Source organism: Callorhinchus milii, unplaced genomic scaffold (assembly GCF_018977255.1).
Source record: "Callorhinchus milii isolate IMCB2004 unplaced genomic scaffold, IMCB_Cmil_1.0 Scaffold45, whole genome shotgun sequence".
NCBI lineage: Eukaryota > Metazoa > Chordata > Chondrichthyes > Chimaeriformes > Callorhinchidae > Callorhinchus > Callorhinchus milii.
Window position 1 is genome coordinate 152,235 of NW_024704786.1, and position 22,071 is coordinate 174,305.

General features: G+C 46.3%; 1 protein-coding gene across 3 annotated transcripts in view; it reads left to right on the forward strand.

Annotated features, from left to right (window-relative positions):
• sipa1l3 (signal-induced proliferation-associated 1 like 3) overlaps positions 1-22,071 on the forward strand; it is a 99,287-nt gene that overhangs the window by 71,721 nt on the left and 5,495 nt on the right. For 2 of the 3 annotated variants that reach the window (XM_042345419.1, XM_042345418.1), the window contains exons 9-16: positions 239-815; positions 2,258-2,532; positions 11,337-11,573; positions 12,915-13,061; positions 15,662-15,792; positions 17,184-17,302; positions 18,848-19,290; positions 20,110-20,316. In XM_042345419.1, the coding sequence (XP_042201353.1) occupies positions 239-815; positions 2,258-2,532; positions 11,337-11,573; positions 12,915-13,061; positions 15,662-15,792; positions 17,184-17,302; positions 18,848-19,290; positions 20,110-20,316 (2,136 nt within the window). The remainder of the gene's footprint in view (positions 1-238; positions 816-2,257; positions 2,533-11,336; positions 11,574-12,914; positions 13,062-15,661; positions 15,793-17,183; positions 17,303-18,847; positions 19,291-20,109; positions 20,317-22,071) is intronic. The other variant, XM_042345420.1, reaches the window with a different exon arrangement.

Consider the following 22,071-nt stretch of genomic DNA (forward strand, 5'->3'; position numbering starts at 1 on the left):
CAGTCAGGGACTCGGACCCGAGCTGGTGGTTGGAATCAGGTGGCGTGGAGGGGAGGGGTAAACCTCACGTACGTCGTAGCCATTGGGACCAGACATTTAATTTGCCTTATGCAAAGTATGAGTTGTGTCAAACTTGCAATGAATATTTAACAGGACAGAGTTTTACTGTATTGGAATCTCTTCTCTCCCTCTCCCTCTCTCGCACTTTGTATATTGATTAAAAATGCTTGATGTTTAGTGTGGCGGTGACCAGGTCAAAAGATGTCCCTCTGTTCGGGCCGCCCATCCCCAACGGATTTACCTTCAGTAAGTCCGATATCTTCCGGGACTTTCTGTTAGCCAAGGTCATAAACGGTGAGAACGCGGCGCACAAGTCCGAGAAGTTTCACGCCATGGCAACACGGACCCGACAGGAATACCTGAAAGACCTGGCGGAAAACAGCGTCACCAACACGGCTGTGGAATCCTCCGGCAAGTTTAACCTGATCGCGCTGACCTCCAAACGGAAAGAGAAGACCAAGGCCCGCGTAGGGGCAGAGCTACACAGCGCGGGGGCAGTGGCGTGGCATGTGTACGCACGGGACTACAGCCAGGCTATTGAGATCGAGTGCGTGCTCGGCATCTCCAGCGAGTTTGTCATTGTCATCGAGCAGGGCTCCAAGGACCTCGTCTTCAACTGCTTCAGCGGCGATGTTATCGGCTGGACGTTCGATTCGTTCATCATCAAACTTTTCTTCGGGAGAGGAGACTGCATCTTCATCCGGGCATTCGAGGAGAACGGGGATGATGTGAAGGAGATCGTTCAGAGGTTGAAGGTAAGGTCACTGGATGCTGGAGGGTGGCTTATGGGGAGTCCCCGTAGCTCAGAGGTTAGAGCCCTCACCTCGCAGGGTCAGGTCAGGGAGAAATGTTGGGCAAGTTTCCTTACTCCACACGGATACACACACACACACCTCTGTTTACCAGCATTAAGTAGAAACCTGGCTGTTGGTTGATTGGCGGATCGCTTTTCCGGGGGTAATAATTTTTTCAAAAATGATAATAATGATAATTTGGTCACTCAAAATTTCGTCCACAAAATATACGATCAATTCACTTCACAGTGTATTCTGTGAAGCGCTTTGAGACTTCTCGAAGACGTCATAAGGGCGCTGTATCAAATGCCTTAAGGAATAATATTATTAATAAGGTCAGTGGGTGCTGGGGGGTGACTTATTATTATTGATATTAATATATTGTTAGTGTCTGGAATGCACACCCTGGAAGAGTGGTGGAAGCAGATTTGATAGTAGCTTTCAAAAGGGAATTGAGATAGGTACTTGAAAAAAGAAAAATGTGTAAGCAAATGGGGAATAAGCGAGGGGAGTGGGACTAGTCGGTGGCTCTTACAAAGAGCCGGCACAGGAACGATGGGCCGAATGGCCTCCTTCTGTGCTGTAAGATTCTATGATTCTCTGAATAATAGTAATCCTTGCATTTTACATGGCAGGAGGTCCCAAAGCCCTTCAGAGGATAAACTGTACTGTGTAATGACTGTATGTTTTGCGGGCGGATGGAACAGCCAATTTGCGCACAGTCTTGTCCCACAAACGGCAAGAAGTGAGCGAGCGATTTTATTTGAGGAATAATTGGCCAGGGCATTTTTCTCCAATGGTCAACAATTGTACCCGTAGGTGTCCCATGGAAATATAAATATCTGTGTTCCGCCAAAGCTATTCATAACTGGGCTGAAGCTATATAACTGGGCGAGGGCAGAGGAAGACGTGCAGACTTCCTGGAATGTCCAGTATACTCAGTTGGATTGGAACAAATGTCTGGGTCACATATAAACATTCAGTGGGAAGGAATGTAGTGGAGAAAATTAACATTTGTGGAGTCCTGTAGCTCAGTGGTTAGAGCACTCATCGCAAGTGAGAGGACATGGCTTTGATTCCTGGACAGGATAAAACGTTAGGCGAGGTTCCTTACTCGACACACACGCCTTTGTTTACCAGCAGTAAGTAGGAACCAGTTGTTAGTCGATCGGCGGATCACTTTTCCGGGGGTAATAATCGCTCCAAAAAATAATAATAAATCGGTCACTCAATCCACGACTGGGACGCTGCTGTGCGCAATTGACTGCCGTGTTTTGCCCACAAAATATACAATCACTTCCCTTTACAGTATATTCTGTGAAGCGCTTTGGGACGGCTTGAAGACGTGATAAGGCGCTGTGTCAAATGCGAGGGTTATATCATTCTATTATTGCTTTACACAGGTTGTGACTGAAGGATGTGAAACCGTTGATATGACGCTGAGGAGGAATGGTCTCGGGCAGCTTGGATTCCATGTGAAGTTTGACGGGACGGTGGCGGAGGTGGAAGACTATGGGTTTGCCTGGCAAGCCGGCCTGCGTCAGGGGAGCAGGCTGGTAGAGATCTGCAAGGTTGCTATCGTCACGCTCACTCACGAACAGATGATCGATCTCCTGCGGACGTCCGTGACCGTCAAAGTGGTGATCATCCCACCTCACGAGGATGGCAAACCACGCAGGTAAGACAGCAAGGAACGAGCCTCCAGCTTGCTGCGTTTCGCCCACAAAATACAGTCACTACACTTTACAGTATATTCTATGAAGCGCTTTGAGACGTCTCAAAGACGTGGCACTATATTACACGCCAGGATTATTGTTAAGCCTATGAAAAATTATTCATCTCCATTTTTAATTCTTTCTATTTTTGCTGACTCAGTGTCCCCTGTCCTCCTCCAAACAGTGCTGATGATTTTGGTGTGGAACTAGCAGGGATCAGGTCTGTAGTCCGACAGCGTGATGGGAGCCGAATTGATTCTCGGCAGATCTTTCATTAACCTTTCAGGCATGAATATTAATTTGTCTCCCTCGTATGGTCAACCTCAGTAACTTCAACCCAGTTTCCCAAATTCCGTCAACAGTTCTCCCTGTCGAGTTCAGAAATCGAAGAGAACTAATTTTTAAGGTTAAAAGCAGAGGGGCGAAATTATTTTTACCCAGAGAATTATTACAGTCTGGAACGCACTGCCTGAAAGGGTGGTGGAAGCAGATTCGCTAGTAGCTTTCAAACGGGAATTGGTTATTTACTCAAAAGAAAGAAATTGCAGGGTATTGGGTACGAGCGGGGGGAGTGGAACTAGTTGGTAGCTGTTTCAAAGAGCCGGTACAGGCACGATGGGCCGAATGGCCTCGTTCTGTGCTATGAGATTCTGTGAAAAAATTTCACCTTGCCCTGGCTCGATCCGCCAAGCAACTAAGAACTGGATTCCTACTTACTGCTAGTTAAACAGTAAACAGTAAGTAAGTAAGGAAACTTGCCCAAAGTTTCACCCTGCCAGGAATCGAACCCAGGTCCTCTCGCTTGCGAGCCGAGTGCTCTAACCACTGAGCTACAGGACTCCAGAATTTATAAGTATGGTCAGGGCCTGTGAACAGAGTGTTTAAAGTTAACTACTGTACAAAAATGAGGGAAAGGTAACCCAGACAGACGGTGAGGCTGGCGAGTTAAACAATGGCCCTCTCTAGTCCTCTACCTTCCTTTATAACACCTTCTGGCAGAACATTGTATTAGATTACAAGCTTCAGTTATACGTTTTCCTGATAAGAAAGACTTTATCTGCTCCTTAAGATTGTTCATAATACAGTTTGCTTGTAACTAGAGCAGCCTTCTGACTGATCTCATAGTCCAACCTATCCCTTGCCAACCTTTCCACTGCAGCCCACCTCACAATTGAGAACAATAATAATAATAATCTTTGCAATTAATACAGCGCCTTATCACTTCTTCGGGACGTCCCAAAGCGCTTCACAGAATACACTGCAAAATGAATTGATGTACATTTTGTGGGAGAATCCAGAGTGTATCAAAACTAGTTAGCATTCTTAATTTGGTCAGCCAGTATAATTTTAAATGTGATCTGATGTCTTGGATCTGTCTTATCTGCTGTGCACAATTGGCTGCTGCATTTTGCTCCAAAATATACAGTAAATTCACTTTACAGTATATTCTGTGAAGCGCTTTGAGACGTCTCAAAGACGTGATAAGGCACTATATCAAATGCAAGGATTATTATCTACCCACTGGAGTGAGTTTCCTGTATGTCTGCAGTCCCTGTTGACGCTAAGTTTGAACACTACAGCAATAGTGTGGTGCAGAATCGATCTGTGCAGGTGTATGCAGCAGTTTGGGTCTAATTATCCACTGTTGTTGTCTTTTACTTTACCATAAACAGTCAAAGAGTGACTCAAGGTCAGATTTGGAACTGCTGTGAGTTGAATTTTATAACAACTTTATGCACCACCTTTCATGGAAAGACTCGCTTTACAGAATGATATTAATGAGAAATGAAGTGAATGTTGTTATCAAAGGCAAACATAGCAACTAATCTGCACCGGCACCATCTCACAAACAGTTATTTCTGGATAAAGATCAGTGACAATAAGGCAGGATAATTGCTAACAGTGAAATCAGGACTGGGAAAGAGTGAATTCTGGGGGAAGGGTAAAACTTTAGGCAAATTTCCTCACTCCACACACGCGCCTCTGATAACCTAGCAGTAAGGAGGAATCGATTGACAGCTCAGTTTCCGGAGGTAATAATCCCTTCAAAATAATAATAATAATTTGGTCACTCAATCCACGACTGTTTGTGGGACATTGCTGTGCGCAATTGGCTGCCGCGTTCGCCCACAAATGTACAGTCAATTCACTTTACAGTGTGTTCTGTGAAGCGCTTTGGGACGTCCTCCCGACGTGAAAAGCGCTATATCAAATGCAAGGATTATTATAGTCACTTTACAGTATATTCTGTGAAGCGCTTTGAGACGTCACAAAGACGTGATGAGGCACTGTAATAAATGCATTATTATAATTATTATTATGTTTCAGTTGTTGGTCAGTGCACTGTAGATAAAAAAAATGGAGTGAGGGGAGTTTGTGGACACCCTGTACACTTTCTCTGGTCTGCGGTTGAATCTGAAATAGTCACCGTCAGGTGGGGGGGAGGGGGAGAGCAAAAGCAGGGCCTCTCAATTTCAGAGTTTGCTTCTCCAGGAAGCCATCCAACTCTGATTTAAATTTCTCATGCCCTCTAATACTCTTTCTTTGCATGTGCTTGTCTACTTATTAATTGTCCCGGTTGTCTGTGCTCTGACCCAACAGCCAAATCTCCCCACACCCTGACATGTCTTAGAGAGAAGGTCTTCTGAATATCTTTATTTAGATATATATATATTATTGTTACTCACCTCGTCACAATTTTTAATTCATGCCCTTTCTTGTCCTTGAATCCCTTACAAGCAGAAAGAGGTTTTCCATGATTAACTCTTTCAAGCATTTTCATCATTTTAAACAATGTTTTTTGAGGGTCAGCCGGGTGTCTGACAGTCTCCAAACCCAACTGAGAATTCCACGCATCCCACCTCCGCATGGAAACCCCAGAGATAGATTGTCAGGATGGAATGTGCATCTGGAGGGACTCACTCTGCTTACCTAACTTCAGAGAGTATTAGATGCAGTTTGGCAAGATCCAAGGCTTGGGGACTCCAGAGTGTGCTTTTAGCTGGTTAGACTCTAGCAGTCACCCCAATGCACCCTCTGGGGTCCCCCAAGTCTTGGCTCTCGCCAACCTCGGCCTAATATGGAATTGGGTCAGGATGCGTCCCTCTAGGAAGAGAGAGAGAGAGCGCATTCCATTCCAACAAGCTGAGATTTCCATGTGTAGGTGGGATGCCTTAACATGTCATTGAGGCGCTTTACAGGACACACTGTAAAGCAAATTGACTGTATATTTTGTGGGTGAAACGCGGCAGCCAATTGCGTACAGCAGCGTCCCCCACAAACAAGGGATTGAGTGACCAAATCAATATTTTTTTTTGTAGTCTGCGTGGAGCCAGTTGAAGCTGCTGTGCCCTGACAAAGGGATCGGCTAAGGCATTCTGTTGCCTCTTTTTACTGCGACTTGTTTGCTTTGCCGTCTTTAAGTCTGAAAGCACAAAGCTGCTTTTGACCTGTGTGGTGCACTCAGGCTCGTGTTGGCTTGTCCCAGCAGGGGGAAAAACGCACAATAAGAAAAGAGGTTTTAGTTGGCACAATTAAAGACGTGAAGCACAACCACTGCTGGAAGAGATCTAAGGAAGCTCTTTACTTCTCTTGTTCAGCACAAATGTGAAGTTAATTGATGTGGGGATCACTCCTGCATAATAGAAACTCACATACAAGCCTCAGCGCTGCAGAGTCTTGTTTCCTGGCAATGCACCTCGGGCCAAACTGGTCCCTGGAAGTCACGGAATTAGAAAGAGTTTGACAGCAAATAGACCATTTGCCTCTGCCCGAATATGCTATGCGGATAGTCCCACATCCTCTCCTGTCCCCCACATCCCTTTCATACTTTCCCTTTCAAATCTTTGTCTGATTTTAGAAGCTTTGCTGAATTCTGCTTCCACCGGGAATGGTAGTCGGTGATTCCACACGTAAACGCCCCTCGAGTATGTCTTTTAAAAAGACAAATCTCTTAATCTCTCTCCCTTGCTTTCTTTTGGCAAAGATCTTAAATTCAAGACAAGCAGCCCGGTCCAGAAATAACTCTCTTTAAATCCAATTTCACTTGCTCTTTAACCACACTCTGTCCCTCTGCAAAGGGCTTGAGATCAGGCAGCTTGTGGATTCTAGCTTTTTATTCCACCCCCGTTTCCAGTTCTGACGCGCACTCTCCCGCTATCCCTCCCTCCGCCTGGCCCCCACCTTCAGCTCGTGCCTCAAGACCTTCCTATTCGACCGTGCCTGCAGTCACCTCCCGTTCCCCCTGGCTCGGCATCGTGCTACGCCACTGTCAAGCGCTCTGGGAAATGCAAGTTGTTGTGGTTGTTGCACGTTATTTTGCTCGAATTACAATCCAGCGCAAGTAAAAGGGTTTATCCCGGGCAAGTTTCCTTACTCCACACGCCTCGGTTTACCTAACAATAAATAGGAGCCCGGTTGTTAGTCGATTGGCGGATCACTTTCCGGGTGTCATAATCCCCCCCAAAAAAAATTGTTCGCTCAATCCTGTTCGCTGCTGTGCGCAATTGGCGTTTCACCCACAAAATACACAGTCAGTTCACTTTACAGTATATTCTGTGAAGCGCTTTGAAGCCTTTCAACGACGTGCGTGAGAAGGCGCTGTATCAAATACAAGGATTATTATTGATACTACAACCAGTCAAAGCTGAATCGATGTCTAGAGAAGAAGGAAGCAGCACAAAAGTGCAATGCGTTCCCCTTAAAGGGAAAGGTTGTGTTCGCTCTCTATCGAACCCTCTGCAGTCTGGGACGTTCGCAGTGTATGCGTGAGCTTTAAGTGCAGAATCAATGACCTTTTGAGAGTTTGTTTAACGCCTGATTGGATTAACTAGGTCTCTCCTCAGGGGACTTCCACTTAAAACACTGCCAGTTTCCCCTCTGTACCATTATGTTTTGCTACATAATTGATGGTGGGATGTGTGACAGATTAATTACTACTTGTCTGCACTGCTAGACTATCCTCTGCTCAAAGGGTGAGGAACCTGGGTGGAGCTGAACGCTTTGTTTTCCTCCAGTTAGTCTCTGCAAAGCAGTTAGTGTTTATTCACAAACCATAGCCAGTGCAGCGTAACTTGTGCGTGAGCTACAGGTTTTAGGTCAGGAACACGTCAAGGGTTTGAGCTGATCTGGAAATTTAAGCAGTTGGTTTAGTGTGTGTTGACTTGCATTCAACAACAACAACAAATCAGTTTGTAAAGCGCCTTTCACTTCAGGAGGACGTCCCAAGGCACTGGACAGTCAGGGATCCCGCACCTGAGCTGGGGATTGAGGTTAGGAGGGGTGGAAGGGGTGGGGTGGGTAATAATAATAATAATAATCCTTGCATTTGATACAGTGCTTTTCGCGTCTTCTCGACGTCTCAAAGCGCTTCACAGAATAGACTGTAAAGTGAATTGACCGTATATTTGTGGGCGAAGTAATAAATGTTCCTTGCATTTGATACAGTGCCTTATCACGTCTTTGAGACGTCTCAAAGCGCTTCACAGAATTTACTGTAAAGTGAATTGACTTTAGAATTTGTGGGTGAAACGCAGCAGCCAATTACTCACAGTAGCGTCTCACAAACAGCCGTGGATTGAGTGACCCAATTATTAGCCAATCGACTAACAACCGGGATCCTACTTACTGCTAGGTAAACAGAGGCTTGTGGAGTAAGGAAACTCACTGCCCTGACCTGCCTGGTACCCTGACTCCAGGACAAGGAATTAAAAAGCACAAGGAACAAAACTGCTGAACCGGTTTGCTTTTAAATCTGTTTATTTTAAAGGGAATAGTCCCATTTCTATGTGTTTTGTAGCTCATCTTGAATGCAGGGTCGAGATATCATTCGTACAAAAGTTCTGGCATAATGTAGCTTTAATGTGCTGATCATCCCTCCGACCACACCTACCTGCGGCTTCAGAGCGATTACGGAAGGCATGTTGGGGCAGCTTGGGTTTACTTTGGGTTTGGTGTAACTCATGACCTGATTGAGAGAGAACTGAACCTGACAATCAGACTTGTGATTTCACAATCTCAAAAGTATTCAATGTCGACTTCCTTTAAAGTTGGATGCCACAGAGAAAGTACTGTGGCTTCAGAATTACCACCCCCTCCCCTAACCCCCAGTTCAGAAAAACGGTAGGATTGTCAGCACCTTCTCACAGGGAATTCCAGGTCATCTAAAGCTGGAAATGCTACGATGCCACTTGCGAAAATATTCCGTGTTCCATGCTTCGATAGAGCCAGAGAATGATGCTGTTCTTTGAAGCAGTGAGACCAGTATGATTGTTGCAGTTGGGTAAGAGGTATGTGTGTGTCTCTCTCTCCCTCTTGATCTCTCTCTGTCTCTTTCTCACTCAGTGTTAGAGTAATAATGACTTGAACGTTCTCCTGCCACATTTAATAATTCTGATCGTTCCTAGAGAACACAAGTGTGAAAGAACCAGCAGGCAGGATATTCCAGTTTATTAATGGGTGAGGGAAGAGGGAAAGGGTAAGCGAAAAGAGGATATGCAATTTAAATTTGACCGCAACTTTCTGAGCTTTTCAAGTAATTTAAGCAAGTGCCCACTGAGAAGGGTTTTCTTTCTTTCTGTCATAATAATTATTATAATAATCCTTGCAGTTGATACAGCGCCTTATCATGTCTTCGGGATGCCTGAAAGCGCTTCACAGGATACACTGTAAAGATTGTTGACTGAGTATTTTGTGGGCATTTATAAGTTGGAAAGCTGCAGTTGAGGAGGTAACTGACATCCTTTTAGGATTACCAGGGGAGGTTTGTGTCTTTAAGAATCGAACGCCCACTTTACGGTGCACAATACGCTTGCCTTGACGTTGCTACAATTTCTCATACTTTATTTGGCCGATGAGGTGCTTCAACGAAGAATTGGGAAAGCCCCGCATTGTCGGAGACACCGTCCTTCAGATGAGACCTCAAACCGAGGTCCCGTCCGCCTATTTTCTGGTGGACGGTAAAGATTTCATCGCAACGATGGCATTTTTAAATAATGTAAAATAAAATTTCACAGGTTAAGATCAGTTGAATTTGAATCCTGCCCCCTCGCCCCCCCCACCTGCAATGGGGAAAAAACTCCGTGGAGTATTATGTGGCATGGGAACATAATAATGGGAAATAATCAGCTATTAGGAGTTGACATTGCTGAAGGCAATATGAGAACGGCTCATTGGAATTTGTTTCCCCTCAGGAGAACAGCAGGAAATCTATTCCCATTGCCTCTGGCATTGCACATGCTCTGGGAAGTGCCTTGGGGCAGCACATACTGTGTGTGCACTGGGTCGCTCTCCAGGGAAGGAAATGTTTGTTGCGAAGCACTCCATCCATGCTTTAGCTATCATTTATAATAATCTTGGCATTTCATACGGCGCCTGAAAGCGCTTCACAAGATATAATGTAAAGTGAATTGACTGTATATTCTGTGAGCGAAACGCGGCAGCCAATTGCACACAGCAGCGTCCCCACAAACAGCCGTGGATTGAAGTGAACAAATAATATTTATTTTGTTTGAAGGAATCATTACCTCCGGAAAAGCGATCTGCCAATCGACTAACAGTCGGGTTCCTACTTACTGTTAAGTAAACAGAGGGGTGTGTGTGGATTAAGGAAACTTGCCCAACGATTCACCATGACCGGAAATCAAACCCAGGCCCTCTGACTTGCCAGGCGAACGCTCTACCCACTGAGCTGTAGGACTCCACGTTGCATTCACCTTCAACATGTTTTGTTAAATGCCCAGGGGCAGCACATGCTGTGTGTGCACTTGCTCGCTCTCTGGGGAAGGGATTGTTTGTTGTGAAGCACTCCATCTATGCTTAAACTCATGTCTGCCTCGACTGAATTAAATTTTACAAGCAAATTATTCAGTTCAAACAATAAGTTTCCTTTGATGAAGAGCCAGAGCCGGAAATAGCCAGTCCACCTCGTCCTCTTGCTGTCCCCATAATAAATTAAAACTAATTTCTATTGGCGTTCTCTTTGAGCCTGATAAATGGTGGTATTCTTTTGAGCTGCTTTTTGAAAAGCAGGAATGTGGGCACTCTCTTTCCTTCACTGTGCACAGCCTGACCTTGAACCGGGAGTCATTTTCTAAAGGCTTTTCATCAGCCGCTTGAGTTTTGGTTGTCTTATTGGAGCTCCTTCGCGAATCCTGGGATCCAATCCTTGCTGTAGTAACAGAGAGGTATCCAGATTCTAGGTGGCTGAGGTATTCTGCTTGTAAGGAGAAGCACAAGAGAAATAGGGATTGGTTAGGGGCTTTGTGCCACACACACACTATTACTCTTGCTGTATAAATTCTGCTAAATGCCCCTCAATGTGCTCAGATTTTGTATTTGTCGAATTGTTACTTGGTTTTATCGTGGAGTCCTGTAGCTCAGTGGTTAGAGCACTCGCCTCGCAAGTGAGGGGACCTGGATTTGATTCACGGCCGGGTCAAGGCAAGACGTTGGGCAAGTTTCCTTACTCCACACGCCTCTGTTTACAAGCAGTATGTTGGAACCTCGTTGTTAGTCAATTGGGGGATTGCTTTTCCGGGGTTAATGATCCTTTCAAAAAAAAAACGATTTGGTCAGTCAATCCACGACTGTTTGTGGGACGCTGCTATCGGCAATTTGCTGCTACGTTTTGCTCACAAAACATAGTCAATTCATTTTACAGTATCTGTGAAGCGCTTTGAGACCTCTCGAAGTGATAAGGTGTTATATCAGGTAATGAGATTGCTGTCTTTGTTCGTTCTCTATAAATCTTTCTCTCTGACTCCTGCAGGGGCTGCTCTGAATTGTTTGAGATGCACACTTTGGATAATAAGGGTGAGAATGAAAGCATACCCCCTGGCCTGAGACCACCTTATCGCAGCAACGCCCTACACTGGAGCAGTGCAGACTCCCAAAGCAGCACTCAGTCCCAGCGATGGGCCGGGACTAGTCACCAAACACTGAACCGATCTCACAAGCAAGCAACCCCTGTCCCGTACAGCGATCCACAGGCCAAGAACAGCAAGAGGTAAGCAAATCCGAATTGAGAGCAAAACCATCAAATAATAGTAATCCTTGCATTTGATACAACGCGTTATCATTGTCGAGACGTCTCAAAGTGCTTCACAGGATATATAGTGTAAAGTGCAGTGACTGTGTATTTTGTGGGCGAAATGCGGCAGCCAGTAATGCAGAGCAGTGTCCCCCAAACGAGTTATGGATTGAGTGACCCAATTTTATTTGGGGGTGCGGAGGGATTGTTATCCCCGGAAAGCGATCCGACGATCGAATAAAACTAGGTAAGCAGAGGCCTTCTGATTCAGGTAGATGTGAAGGGGATCCTTCCTTCCATCCCCCCAACCACGATTTAAAAGAGAAATGAAATTTTCGTCCCACTTTATCGTGCCTTGTATATTCTCCTCAGCAAAACCAACCGTAAACTTTCCAGAGACTAGCGTCAATTGGCTGCTTGCTGCTTGAACCTCCATTCAAATTCCAGCCTCATTCTGTAAAGGGCTGTGGGCAAATTGCTGTGCTCAGTGCTGTTGTGTTGGCATTTACCAGCCTTTGCTGGAACCCGACATGAAAGGCGCTACACAAATGTAATTTTGTTTGTTGGTGCTGTATGTGTGTGTGGCTTGTGTGAGGGCCGCCTGTCTCACAGCAATGCTCTCCCCACGTCGTCTCTGTACTGGTTCTGGCTCAGTCTCTTAACTTTACACAGCTCGCTTTTCTTCCCCTTTGGGCCTTGTTCGTGCTTCTAAAGAAAGAAAAAAAAGCGTTCCTCCTAATCCTACAAAACTAATCCTTCTAATAAGGAATGAGATCAAAGGCAACACGCAGAACGCTCTTTAAGTGGAAGGAGATGTTGGTTCTGTTGACTGTTGGCCCGACCACATGCCTGCTGAGGAGAGTACTTCCATATGAACATACGCAATACAAAACAACGTTGACACAGCGACTTTGAATTGACTGTATATTTGTGGCGAAACGCGGCAGCCAATTGCGCACAGCAGCGTCTGTCCCGTGGATTGAAGAGACCAATTTCTTCTTATTTTTTTAAGGGATTATTACCCCTGGAAAAGGGATCCGCCAGTCGACTAACAACCGGGTTCCTACTTACTGCTGGGTAAACACAGGCGTGTGTTTGGAGTAAGGAAACTTGCCCAACGTTTCGCCCTGTCCTCCCAGGAATCGACCCCAGGTTTCTCGCTTGCGAGGCGAGTGCGCTAACCACTGAGCTACAGGCCTCGACTGTACACCTTACAGGTGCTTTTATGCCTCGTGGTCTATTTCTGTGCTGAAATCTCTTTGATTCTAAGAACCCATTTTAACCAAAACTGTGTCGCTCGTTCCTCTTGCGTTCCAGACCCGTCAGTTTCCCAGAGATGATGTACAATACAGCATCGCCGGCCGTGGTCGAAAGGATTCCTACATTTCGCAATCCCTCTAGTAGTTTCTCGTCTCCTGGCTCTGGAGGGGGTCAGTCCAGTCGACACAAAGTCCCTCCAGACAGGTAGGGATGACGTTAAACAGACCAGCTGGTCAGTCAGTCAAGCGGGTCAGATCAAAGCTACGCAAGAATAAGAATACTAATCCTGGCATTTGATAGTGTAGTGACTGTTTATTTTGTGGGCGAATGTGCACAGCAGTGCCCCACAAAGTCCGCCTTCAAAAACACAGCCAAGTCACTTTACAGTCTATTCTGTGAAGCGCTTTCAGACATCTCAATGACGTGATAAGGCGCTATATCAAATGCAAGAATTATTATTATTGTTATTTTTGTAAGGTTCTGTCGTTCTATTGTCTGTTTTCAAATACAAATCCCTAGAGGGATGCATCCTGCTTACCTAATTCCGGAGAGGATTAGGCGCAGGTTGGCGAGAGCCAGGGCTTTGAGTGTATGTTGAGGTAACTGCTGGAGTCTAACCAGTTAAAACCACATAACTTGCCCATTGAGAGCACTTACTGGCCAAGCTTTCCCGCTGCTTGTCCAGCTAGGACCACCCTGCCCGTTAGGGGGTTTGGCTTCCAGGGTTAATAGGAGCTGAGTGGGAGTATTTCCTGCCCCCAGTGACTTGTCATCGGGACGACATATGTAAATGTTACTTTGCATCTGAGAGGCAGCTTTAACATATTAGGCCATAAATTAATTCCTGGTTAATATGTAGTCCTGAAGCTTCAGTCTCACTCCTGGGTGTGTCATTATTCCATGGTATTTGGCTGGTACCCAAACAACACATTCCAACCAGGGTGAAGCTGCACTGAACCCTCTATATTTACCCTGGAAGACTCTTAATAGTGTACAGTTTCTTTAAAGAATGCCATACAGGTAAAACTATCCAACCTCCAATTGTATAGACCATACAACATTGCTCCTTTGAAATCCAAAAAACATTTCTGCAGAGATTGAAACCACCCTCAGATTACTGGATTAGATACAAGAGTTGAGACCACGTACAATGAGGTATTCTACCAGAGGAAATGGCTTTGTGCACCCAAGATAGTTCTTTTATAACAACTTGTATTTAATTAAGTTTTGTATCCTCCAGGGTGGGAGGCAGTGAGAGGCTTGTCAGACAGCGCTCTTAGTGACAAATTGTTTTTAGCTGGTTAGACTCCAGCAGTTACCCCAACGCACACTCTGGGCTGCCCCCAAACCTTGGTTCTCCAGAATTAAGTTAGCCACGTCTGTCCCTCTAGTGGGGGTGAGGGAAGCCGTGGTATAGAGAGAGTGCGCACTCCATTCCAGATATAGGGCAATGTTGCTTAGTGGTTGGAGCACTCAGTTCACAAGCGAGAAGGACCTTGGTTCGATTCCGACCCGGGTGAAACGTTGGGCAAGTTTCCTTACTTTACTCCACACACACGCCTCTGTTTACCTAGCAGTAAGTCTTCTAGACGTCTCAAAGCACTTCACGTAATATACTGTAAAGTGCAGTGACTGTGTATTTTCTGGGCGAAACGCGGCAGCCAATTGCGCATAGCAGCGTCCCCCCACACACAGTCGTGGGTTGAGTGACCAAATTATTATTGCTTTTTGGGGCTTTTTTTCATTCGTGTTAATGATGACTCACCTCCCCACACGTTATGAACAGCAGCTCAGTTGAGTCATTCAGGTGTGAGGTGGCGGATGAAATGCCAGAGGCAAAGGAATCTGCATCATTTCTTATTGCATCTTTTGCTTGAGTTCTGATGAAGGGTCGTGGACCCAAAACGTTGACTCACTTTCCTTTCTCCATGGATGCTGCCTGACCCGCTGAGTGTTCCCGGCCACTTCTGTTTTTGTTTTCATTTCTTGTTGCACCTGTTTGACCTGATATTATAAATGATCTAATCTGATAATTCTTGCATTTGATACAGCGGAGTATAGTGTGGAGTATACTGTGGAGTATAGTGACTGCATATTTGAGGCAAGTTGGTGGCTCTTCCAAAGAGCCAGCAAAGGCACGATGGGCCGAATGGCCTCCTTCTGTGCTGTAAGATTCTTATGATTCTATAAGGAAACCTTGTTGATTTATTGTGGGTGAACCAAGTGGTGCCTTTCACGTCGGGAGAACGCCCCAAGGAGTAGAGCTTTTCCTATGAGGGGATTATAGATACTGGTGGTTGACTAACTCAAGAAAGGCACACAGACCTTGAGGGCTGCCAATTGGAGAAAAGATGCCGTGTAATATATTAAAGAGCAATTATCTGTATAAAGTTGTGCTCTATAATATTCGGAGTGCTGTGAATTTTAACTGTTGAGGACGTTAGTCTTAAGATGACAATTGATGGCGCCAGAGGTTATTGCTGTGTGCTGTTTGTAACAAACGAGCGATAGAATCAGCTTCTAAAAGGTTAGTGAACGTACGTTAGACCTGCAAATGATTTAGTCTTCATTTTTTACCCCCGGAAAAGCGATCTGCCAATTGACCAATAGCCGGGTTCCTACTTATTACAACTAGGTAAACGGAGGCGGGCATGTGTGTGCAGTAAGGAAACCTGCCTAAGGTTTCACCCGCCCCGGAATCAAATCCAGTTCCTCTCGCTTGCGAGTAGAGTGCTCCAACCACTCACTCCACAACGCTTGTGACCTGTTAAATCACAGTTGACGTTCTGTGCGTTTCCCAACAGGTTTGGGCAGCCTGGTCTGCGCCCGCTCCCACCTTACGAATACCACAGCAGAGATGAGGTGATGTCGAGTGGAGATTCTTCTTCCGGAGGATTGACAAGCCAGGAGAGCACGATGGAACGCATCAAACCCGGTACTGAATCCCTTCAATAAAATGAATAAATAATAATAAAATTGATCACTCAATCCACAGCTGCTGTGCGCAATTGGCTGCCGCTTTTCTCCCACAAAATATACAGTCACTGCACTTTACAGCATATCCTGTGAAGGGCTTTGAGACGTCTCAAAAGACTGATAAGGCGCCGGGTCAAATGCAAAGATTGTTATTGTTATTGACCTGCGTGCGGGCTTTCATGTCCTCATTGCGCACAGCATTGTCCCACAAACAGTCATGGGTTGAAGTTAACCTTAATTATGGGGTACAACCCCACCGGAGAGCTGTGTTCAGACCCTGCGACTTTCAACACTTTCGAAAAATCCCTCTGTCTCACTTTGTCGGCAGCTGTGACCTGGACTTGCTCAATTGTGTGTGTTTTTTTATATATATATTATATATATATATATTTATGTGTGTGTGTGTTTATATACTGTAATCTTTTATTAAAAAAAACATTAATTTTTACATTAAAGAGTAACTGTGTCAGAGCAGTGCGTGTGTGTGGTCCATGTGCTATTATGTTCTAGAAAACAGCTGAGGTGTGTACTTTGGGGCTGGGAAGAGTAAAAGGCCCTTTAGTTCCTCTGCAGCTGTGTTTTTGTACAGCGAGGTTAACCCCTTAACTGCTGGGACCTTACACTTGCTGCTTAGATGATCTATCCCTCCGCCTTGCCCCCCCTCCCAACTTCAGATCGCGCCTGAAGACCTTCCTCTTCGACCAGTGCCTACGGTCACCTCGCCTCGGCGGCGTGCTCTACCAGCTAGGACCATGCTACCCTTTAGGGCTTTGGCTTGCGGGGATAACAGGAGCTGAGTGGGAAGATTCACTGCCCCCAGTGACTGGTCTGCCCTTCCAGGTCCTGCCGATGAGCCAAACTGGCTCAGGAACCGGACTGGAGACCGCCACAAAGGGCTGGCTCAATACTGACATTCCATTGCCAAACATGGAGTCAACACAGAAGTGGCAGGGAACACGCAGCAGGTCAGGTCAAGCAGCATCTATGGAGAGAGGAAAAATGAGTGAACGTTTCAGGTCCGTGACCTTTCGTCAGAGCTCCGCTGCGTGTTCCCAGCCACTTCTGCGTTTATTCCAGATTTCCTGCATCTATATTTTTGTCTCGTGTCACCCTGGAGCCAGTTCAGCTCCAAGGAGACCCCCTTACTTTCCCACCCCCACCCCACCCCACCCACCCCAAGGAGGATAGTAATTGAATCCCTTTGTGTTACAAAGCACTAAACATGCTGTTACTTTTGTTTGTGCGGTTGGGAATCAGACGTTGGGTTTGAACCACAGCCAGTCTTACACACCCTTGTGCTGGCATGAAGCATTGCGTTATTTGACGTTTGAATTTCACGATCCCTTTCAGAGCCCCTGTGGCATGTCCCGACGGCGTCCAAAGTTTACCCAACCTCTGGGAACAACGTTAACAAAAGACTCCCCAGACAAGATGCAACAGGCAAGGATTCCCCCAACAGACATTCCAAAGTAAGTGTCTCACTTTTATATCCAACTGGGGCTGACCTGCCAGGCCCACTTTACAGTATAAGTAAGTTTCTTTATTCCACCCACACACACACACGCTTCTGTTTACCAGCAGTAAGTAGGAATCCAGTTGTTAGTCGATTGGCGGATCACTTTTCCTGGGGTAATAATTCCTTTTAAAAAAAATTCTTTAAATTGGTCACACAATCCACGGCTGTTTGTGGGACGCTGCTGTGCGCAATTGGCTGCCACGTTTCGCCCACAAAATATACAGTCAATTCACTTTACAGTGTATCCTGTGAAGCGCTTTGAGACGTCTCAAAGACGTGTGTCGAATGGAAGGATTATTATTATTCACTCACACAGGTTCTGTAGGGCTCATTCTCACTGTGAACGCACAATGCTTTGAGGCAGCCATCCTCCCAATGCAGCCCTACTCCCCTTCTTCTAAGGCTGAATCAAACTGACAGGCCACCCCTATAAGAATAAATAATCCTTGCATTTGATACAGCGCCTTATCGCGTCTTTGAAATGTCTGAAAGTGCTTCACAGGATACACTGTAAAGTGAATTGACTATATTTTTGTGGGTGAAATGCAGCAGCCAATTGCGCACAGCAGCGTCCCACAAACAGTCATTGATTGAGTGACCAAATTTTTTTTTAAGTTATTATTACCCCTGGAAAAGTGATCTGCCAATCGACTAACAACCGGGTTCCTACTTACAGTTCCTTAACAGAGGCGTGTGTGTGTGTGGAATAAGGAAACTTGCCCAACATTTCGCCCCTACCCGGGCCAGGAATCAAGCCATGTCCTCTCGCTTGCGAGGCGGGTACTCTAACCACTGACCCACAGGACTCCACGCCTTCTGCCAGCTGCACTTTGCAGAGGCCGCAGACTGGAATGTGGAGCTGAGCTCATCGTGACACGTGTCTGCGAACTGCTTGTGTGCTGGACACAGCTTTGGGCCCTTGGCTGTTGCCAAGAGATTAGCACTGCTTTAGAAAGGCCATTTGCTTGATCCCATTTTTACAAGAGAGAGAGAGAGAGAGAGCTTGGCCACTGACTGTAATCCGTGTTTGTGCAAATGTCTGAGTAATGACAATATAAATCCGTTTTCCTGAGAGGGAGAAGGGGAGAGAGAGAGAGAGAGAGAAATCCGCACTGAAATATAATTTGAAGCCATTTGTGATCTGTGGCTCTGAAGAGACGAGACTTTCCTGTTTGTGGCAGTCAAAATGTCAGCGATTTCCAAGTCCCATTCGAGGTGGCGATAAATACTGTTCCAGAGGGTGGGGGCAGAGAAGCTGAAGGCCCACCCGTTGATGGTGGGGTGGACCAGGCAGGGGACGTGGAGCAGGCCGGAGCCTGCTTGATAGGCCAATCGGGCAAGATTATTACAATATTTGTGCTGTAATAATCTATCACTGTCCAGCGCTCAGGGATGTCTTTCAGACGTGAAGGATCTTATACAAGTATAATTTGTTGCTGCTGCTGTTGTCATGGATAATGTTTTCTCTATGATTTTTGTGCCACTTTTCCGTTAACAGGGAGACAACCATTATTCCAGCCAGTCCAGCAGCAACACCCTGTCCAGCAACGCCTCGAGCAGCCACAGTGACGAGCGCTGGTTTGACAACACGGAGCATTTGGAAGCTGATCTCGAAGCCTCGGTAAAGGCGACCTCGAGTGACAGTGGCATCGATACCACACTGTACGGGCCAGGGTCATACACCTCAGCTACAGCCAGACCCAGCCACCGCAGAGAGAAATCCCAGAAACCCATGCCCACCTCCGCCACTTACTGCGGACTGCAGGACTATAGCAACAGGACCTCTGACCGGAGCTCTGGCCACTCGGAGAAGAGGAGAGAGTCCTCGCCAGCGCTACACGCCAACAACCAGAATAGGTTCAGGGCCAAAGTCTACTGTGCTCCCAGGAACATGAGCTCCGGCTTCGGTGTGAATAGTGGCGCGGAAAATTCACAGCTGAGGTAACAGCGACATCTGTTCATTCCTTGTTATTATTCCCTTCCAAAAAAAAATAATAGTGCTAATTTGGTCACTCAATCCACTACTGTTTGTGGGGACGTCGCTGGGCGTAATTGGCTCCCGCATTTCGCCCACAAAATACACAGTCACTACACTTTACAGCGTATCCTGTGAAACGCTTTGAGACGTTTCGAAGACATGATAAGGCGCTGGGTCAACTGCAAGGATTATTATTGTTGTAACAATCTTAATTGTTAATGCAATGTAATTTACACTTACACAGTGCCGTTCACATCGGGAGTGGGGGTGGGGGGGAGAATGAACTAAAGCACGTTCAGAGAGGTGGGTTTACAAATGTGGCTTGAATGGAGCGAGGGAGGGAATCAGGTGGGCTCTGGGATGGAGTTCCAGAAAGCGGGGCCAGAATGGCTGAAAGCCCGATGGGGGAGGTGGATAATCTATATATAATAGTAATGTAATAATCTCTAATCTTTGCATTTGATTCCACGCCTGAAATAAGTCTCGATGTCGTTCATGTGAAGTGCAACAACAACAGATTGCATTTATATATTTACACATCGCCTTCCAAAAATGTTACTAAAAAATAATAATTTGGTTGCTTAATCCACGGCTGTTTGTGGGGACGCTGCTGTGTGCAGTTGGCGGCCGTGTTTCACCCACAAAACAGTCAATTCACTTTACGGTGTATCCTGTGATGCGCTTTTGAGACGTCTCGAAGACCTGATAAGGCGCTGTATCAAATGAGAGGGTTATTATTATTATTCATCTGAACCAACCTTGTGATGGGTTTCTNCCCCCAGCCCTGCGAGCTTCGGATCGGGACACTCGCCCAATATATACAAGACCCCGTCAGCAGATTCCTCTCGTTTACCCAACAGTTCTCTGCTTTCTACCTCCGCCCCCAAATCCTTCTACTCCTACCAGAATGTGAAGAACGTGTGTCCTGCGGGATGGAAAAAGCCGTCAAACACACCGAGTCGATCCTCCGGATTCACCGATATAAAAACGTAGGCATTTCGCACCCGGCGCCGGTTACAGCTCCTTTGTCTTGAAAGTGATTTTAAATGTTAAAAAGTTATTATCAATAATGGTGATATTCCTGACATTTGATGCAGCGCTTTATACAACTCAGCACAACGTGGCATTTACACGGCGTCTCTCACGTCAGGAGGACATCCCAAGGCGCTGGACAGTCAGGGATTTGGACCCGAGCTGGGGGTTGGGATCAGGAGGAGGTGGAGGGCGGGGAGGGTGGGGGTTGGAGGGTGACCGAAGTATGCAGTTGGTCGAAGAGGAGGGTCTTGAGATGTGCCTTGAAGGAGGCGAGGGAGGGGGGGGGGCGAAGAGGAGGGAATGTGGGATGGAGTTCCAAGGGGTGGGTGGGGACAGAGAGGCTGAAAGGCCTGACCGCTGAGCGGAGGGAGAGTACAGGTTGCTGTGAGACGTCTCAAAGCGCTTCACGGAGTTTACTGTACAGCGAATTGACTGTATTTTGTGGGCGAAACATTAAACATTGGGCACGTGAGCTGGGGGTGGGCAGTGGCCCAAAGCACTGTGAGACGTGTCTTGAGCCCCTCTTTCTTGCTCCTCTTTCCTCTCGACTCAGCTTACAGAATGCACAGTCACTACACTGCACAGTAAAGCTCCCGCGAGGCCTCGATGATGAGATTATTATATAACTGTTGTGGTTCGTGTCCAGGGTGGTGTTGCTCACTGTCGCCCTCCTGTGGCTAAGCCTTGCCATTGCATAGTAGGAGGTGGCTATCAGTCAGAGATTAGCTCAATACCTCACCTTCCCATCTACCCATCTCAGCATCTCAGCATCACGCTGCTGTATAAATAAATCCCTGACCTCCATCAAGCTTCCTGGCAACGTGGAGTCCTGGATATTAGTTGTTAGAGTGCTCACCTCGCCAGCAAGAGGACCTGGGTTTGATTCCCGCCCAGCTGGGCTAAACGTTGGAAAAGTTTCCTTACTCCACACACACACACACACACACGCGTGCGTCTCTGTTTATCAGTAGTAAGTAGGAACCCGGTTGTTAGTCGATTGACGGATCGCTTTTCCGGGGGTAATAATCCCTTCAAAAAAGTAATGCGAACAAGTTTCCTTACTCCACAAGCCTCTGTTTACCTAGCAGTAAGTAGGAATCCGCAGGTGCCTTATCACGACTTCGAGACATCTCAAAGCGCTTCATAAAGTGAACTTAATTTATATTTTATAATAATAATAATAATCCTTGCATTTGATATAGCGCTTTTCACGTCGGGAGGACGTCCCAAAGCGCTTCACGGAACACACTGTAAAGTGAATTGACTGTATATTTGTGGGCGAACGCGGCAGCCAATTGCGCACAGCAATGTCCCACAAACAGTCGTGGATTGAAAATGACCAATTTATTATTGTTTTTGTTTTGGAGGCATTATTATTGGGCTCTGTGTGGGGTAAGGAAACTTGCCCAAGGTTTCGCCCTCTGCCTGGAATTGAACTCAGGTCTCTCACTTGCAAAGCGAGTGCTCTAACCACTGAGCTACAGGACTTTTGTGGGCCAAAACGCAGCAGCCAATTGCGCACAGCAGCGTCCCCACAGACAGTTGTGAATTGGAACGACCAAATTATTATTATTTATTTGAAGGTATTATTACCCCCAGGAAGCAATGCGGCAATCAACTAACAACCGGGTTTCTATTTACTGATCGGTAAACAGGCGTGCACGTGTGTGTGTGTGTGTGTGCGTGTGGGAGTGGGGGTGGGGGGGTGG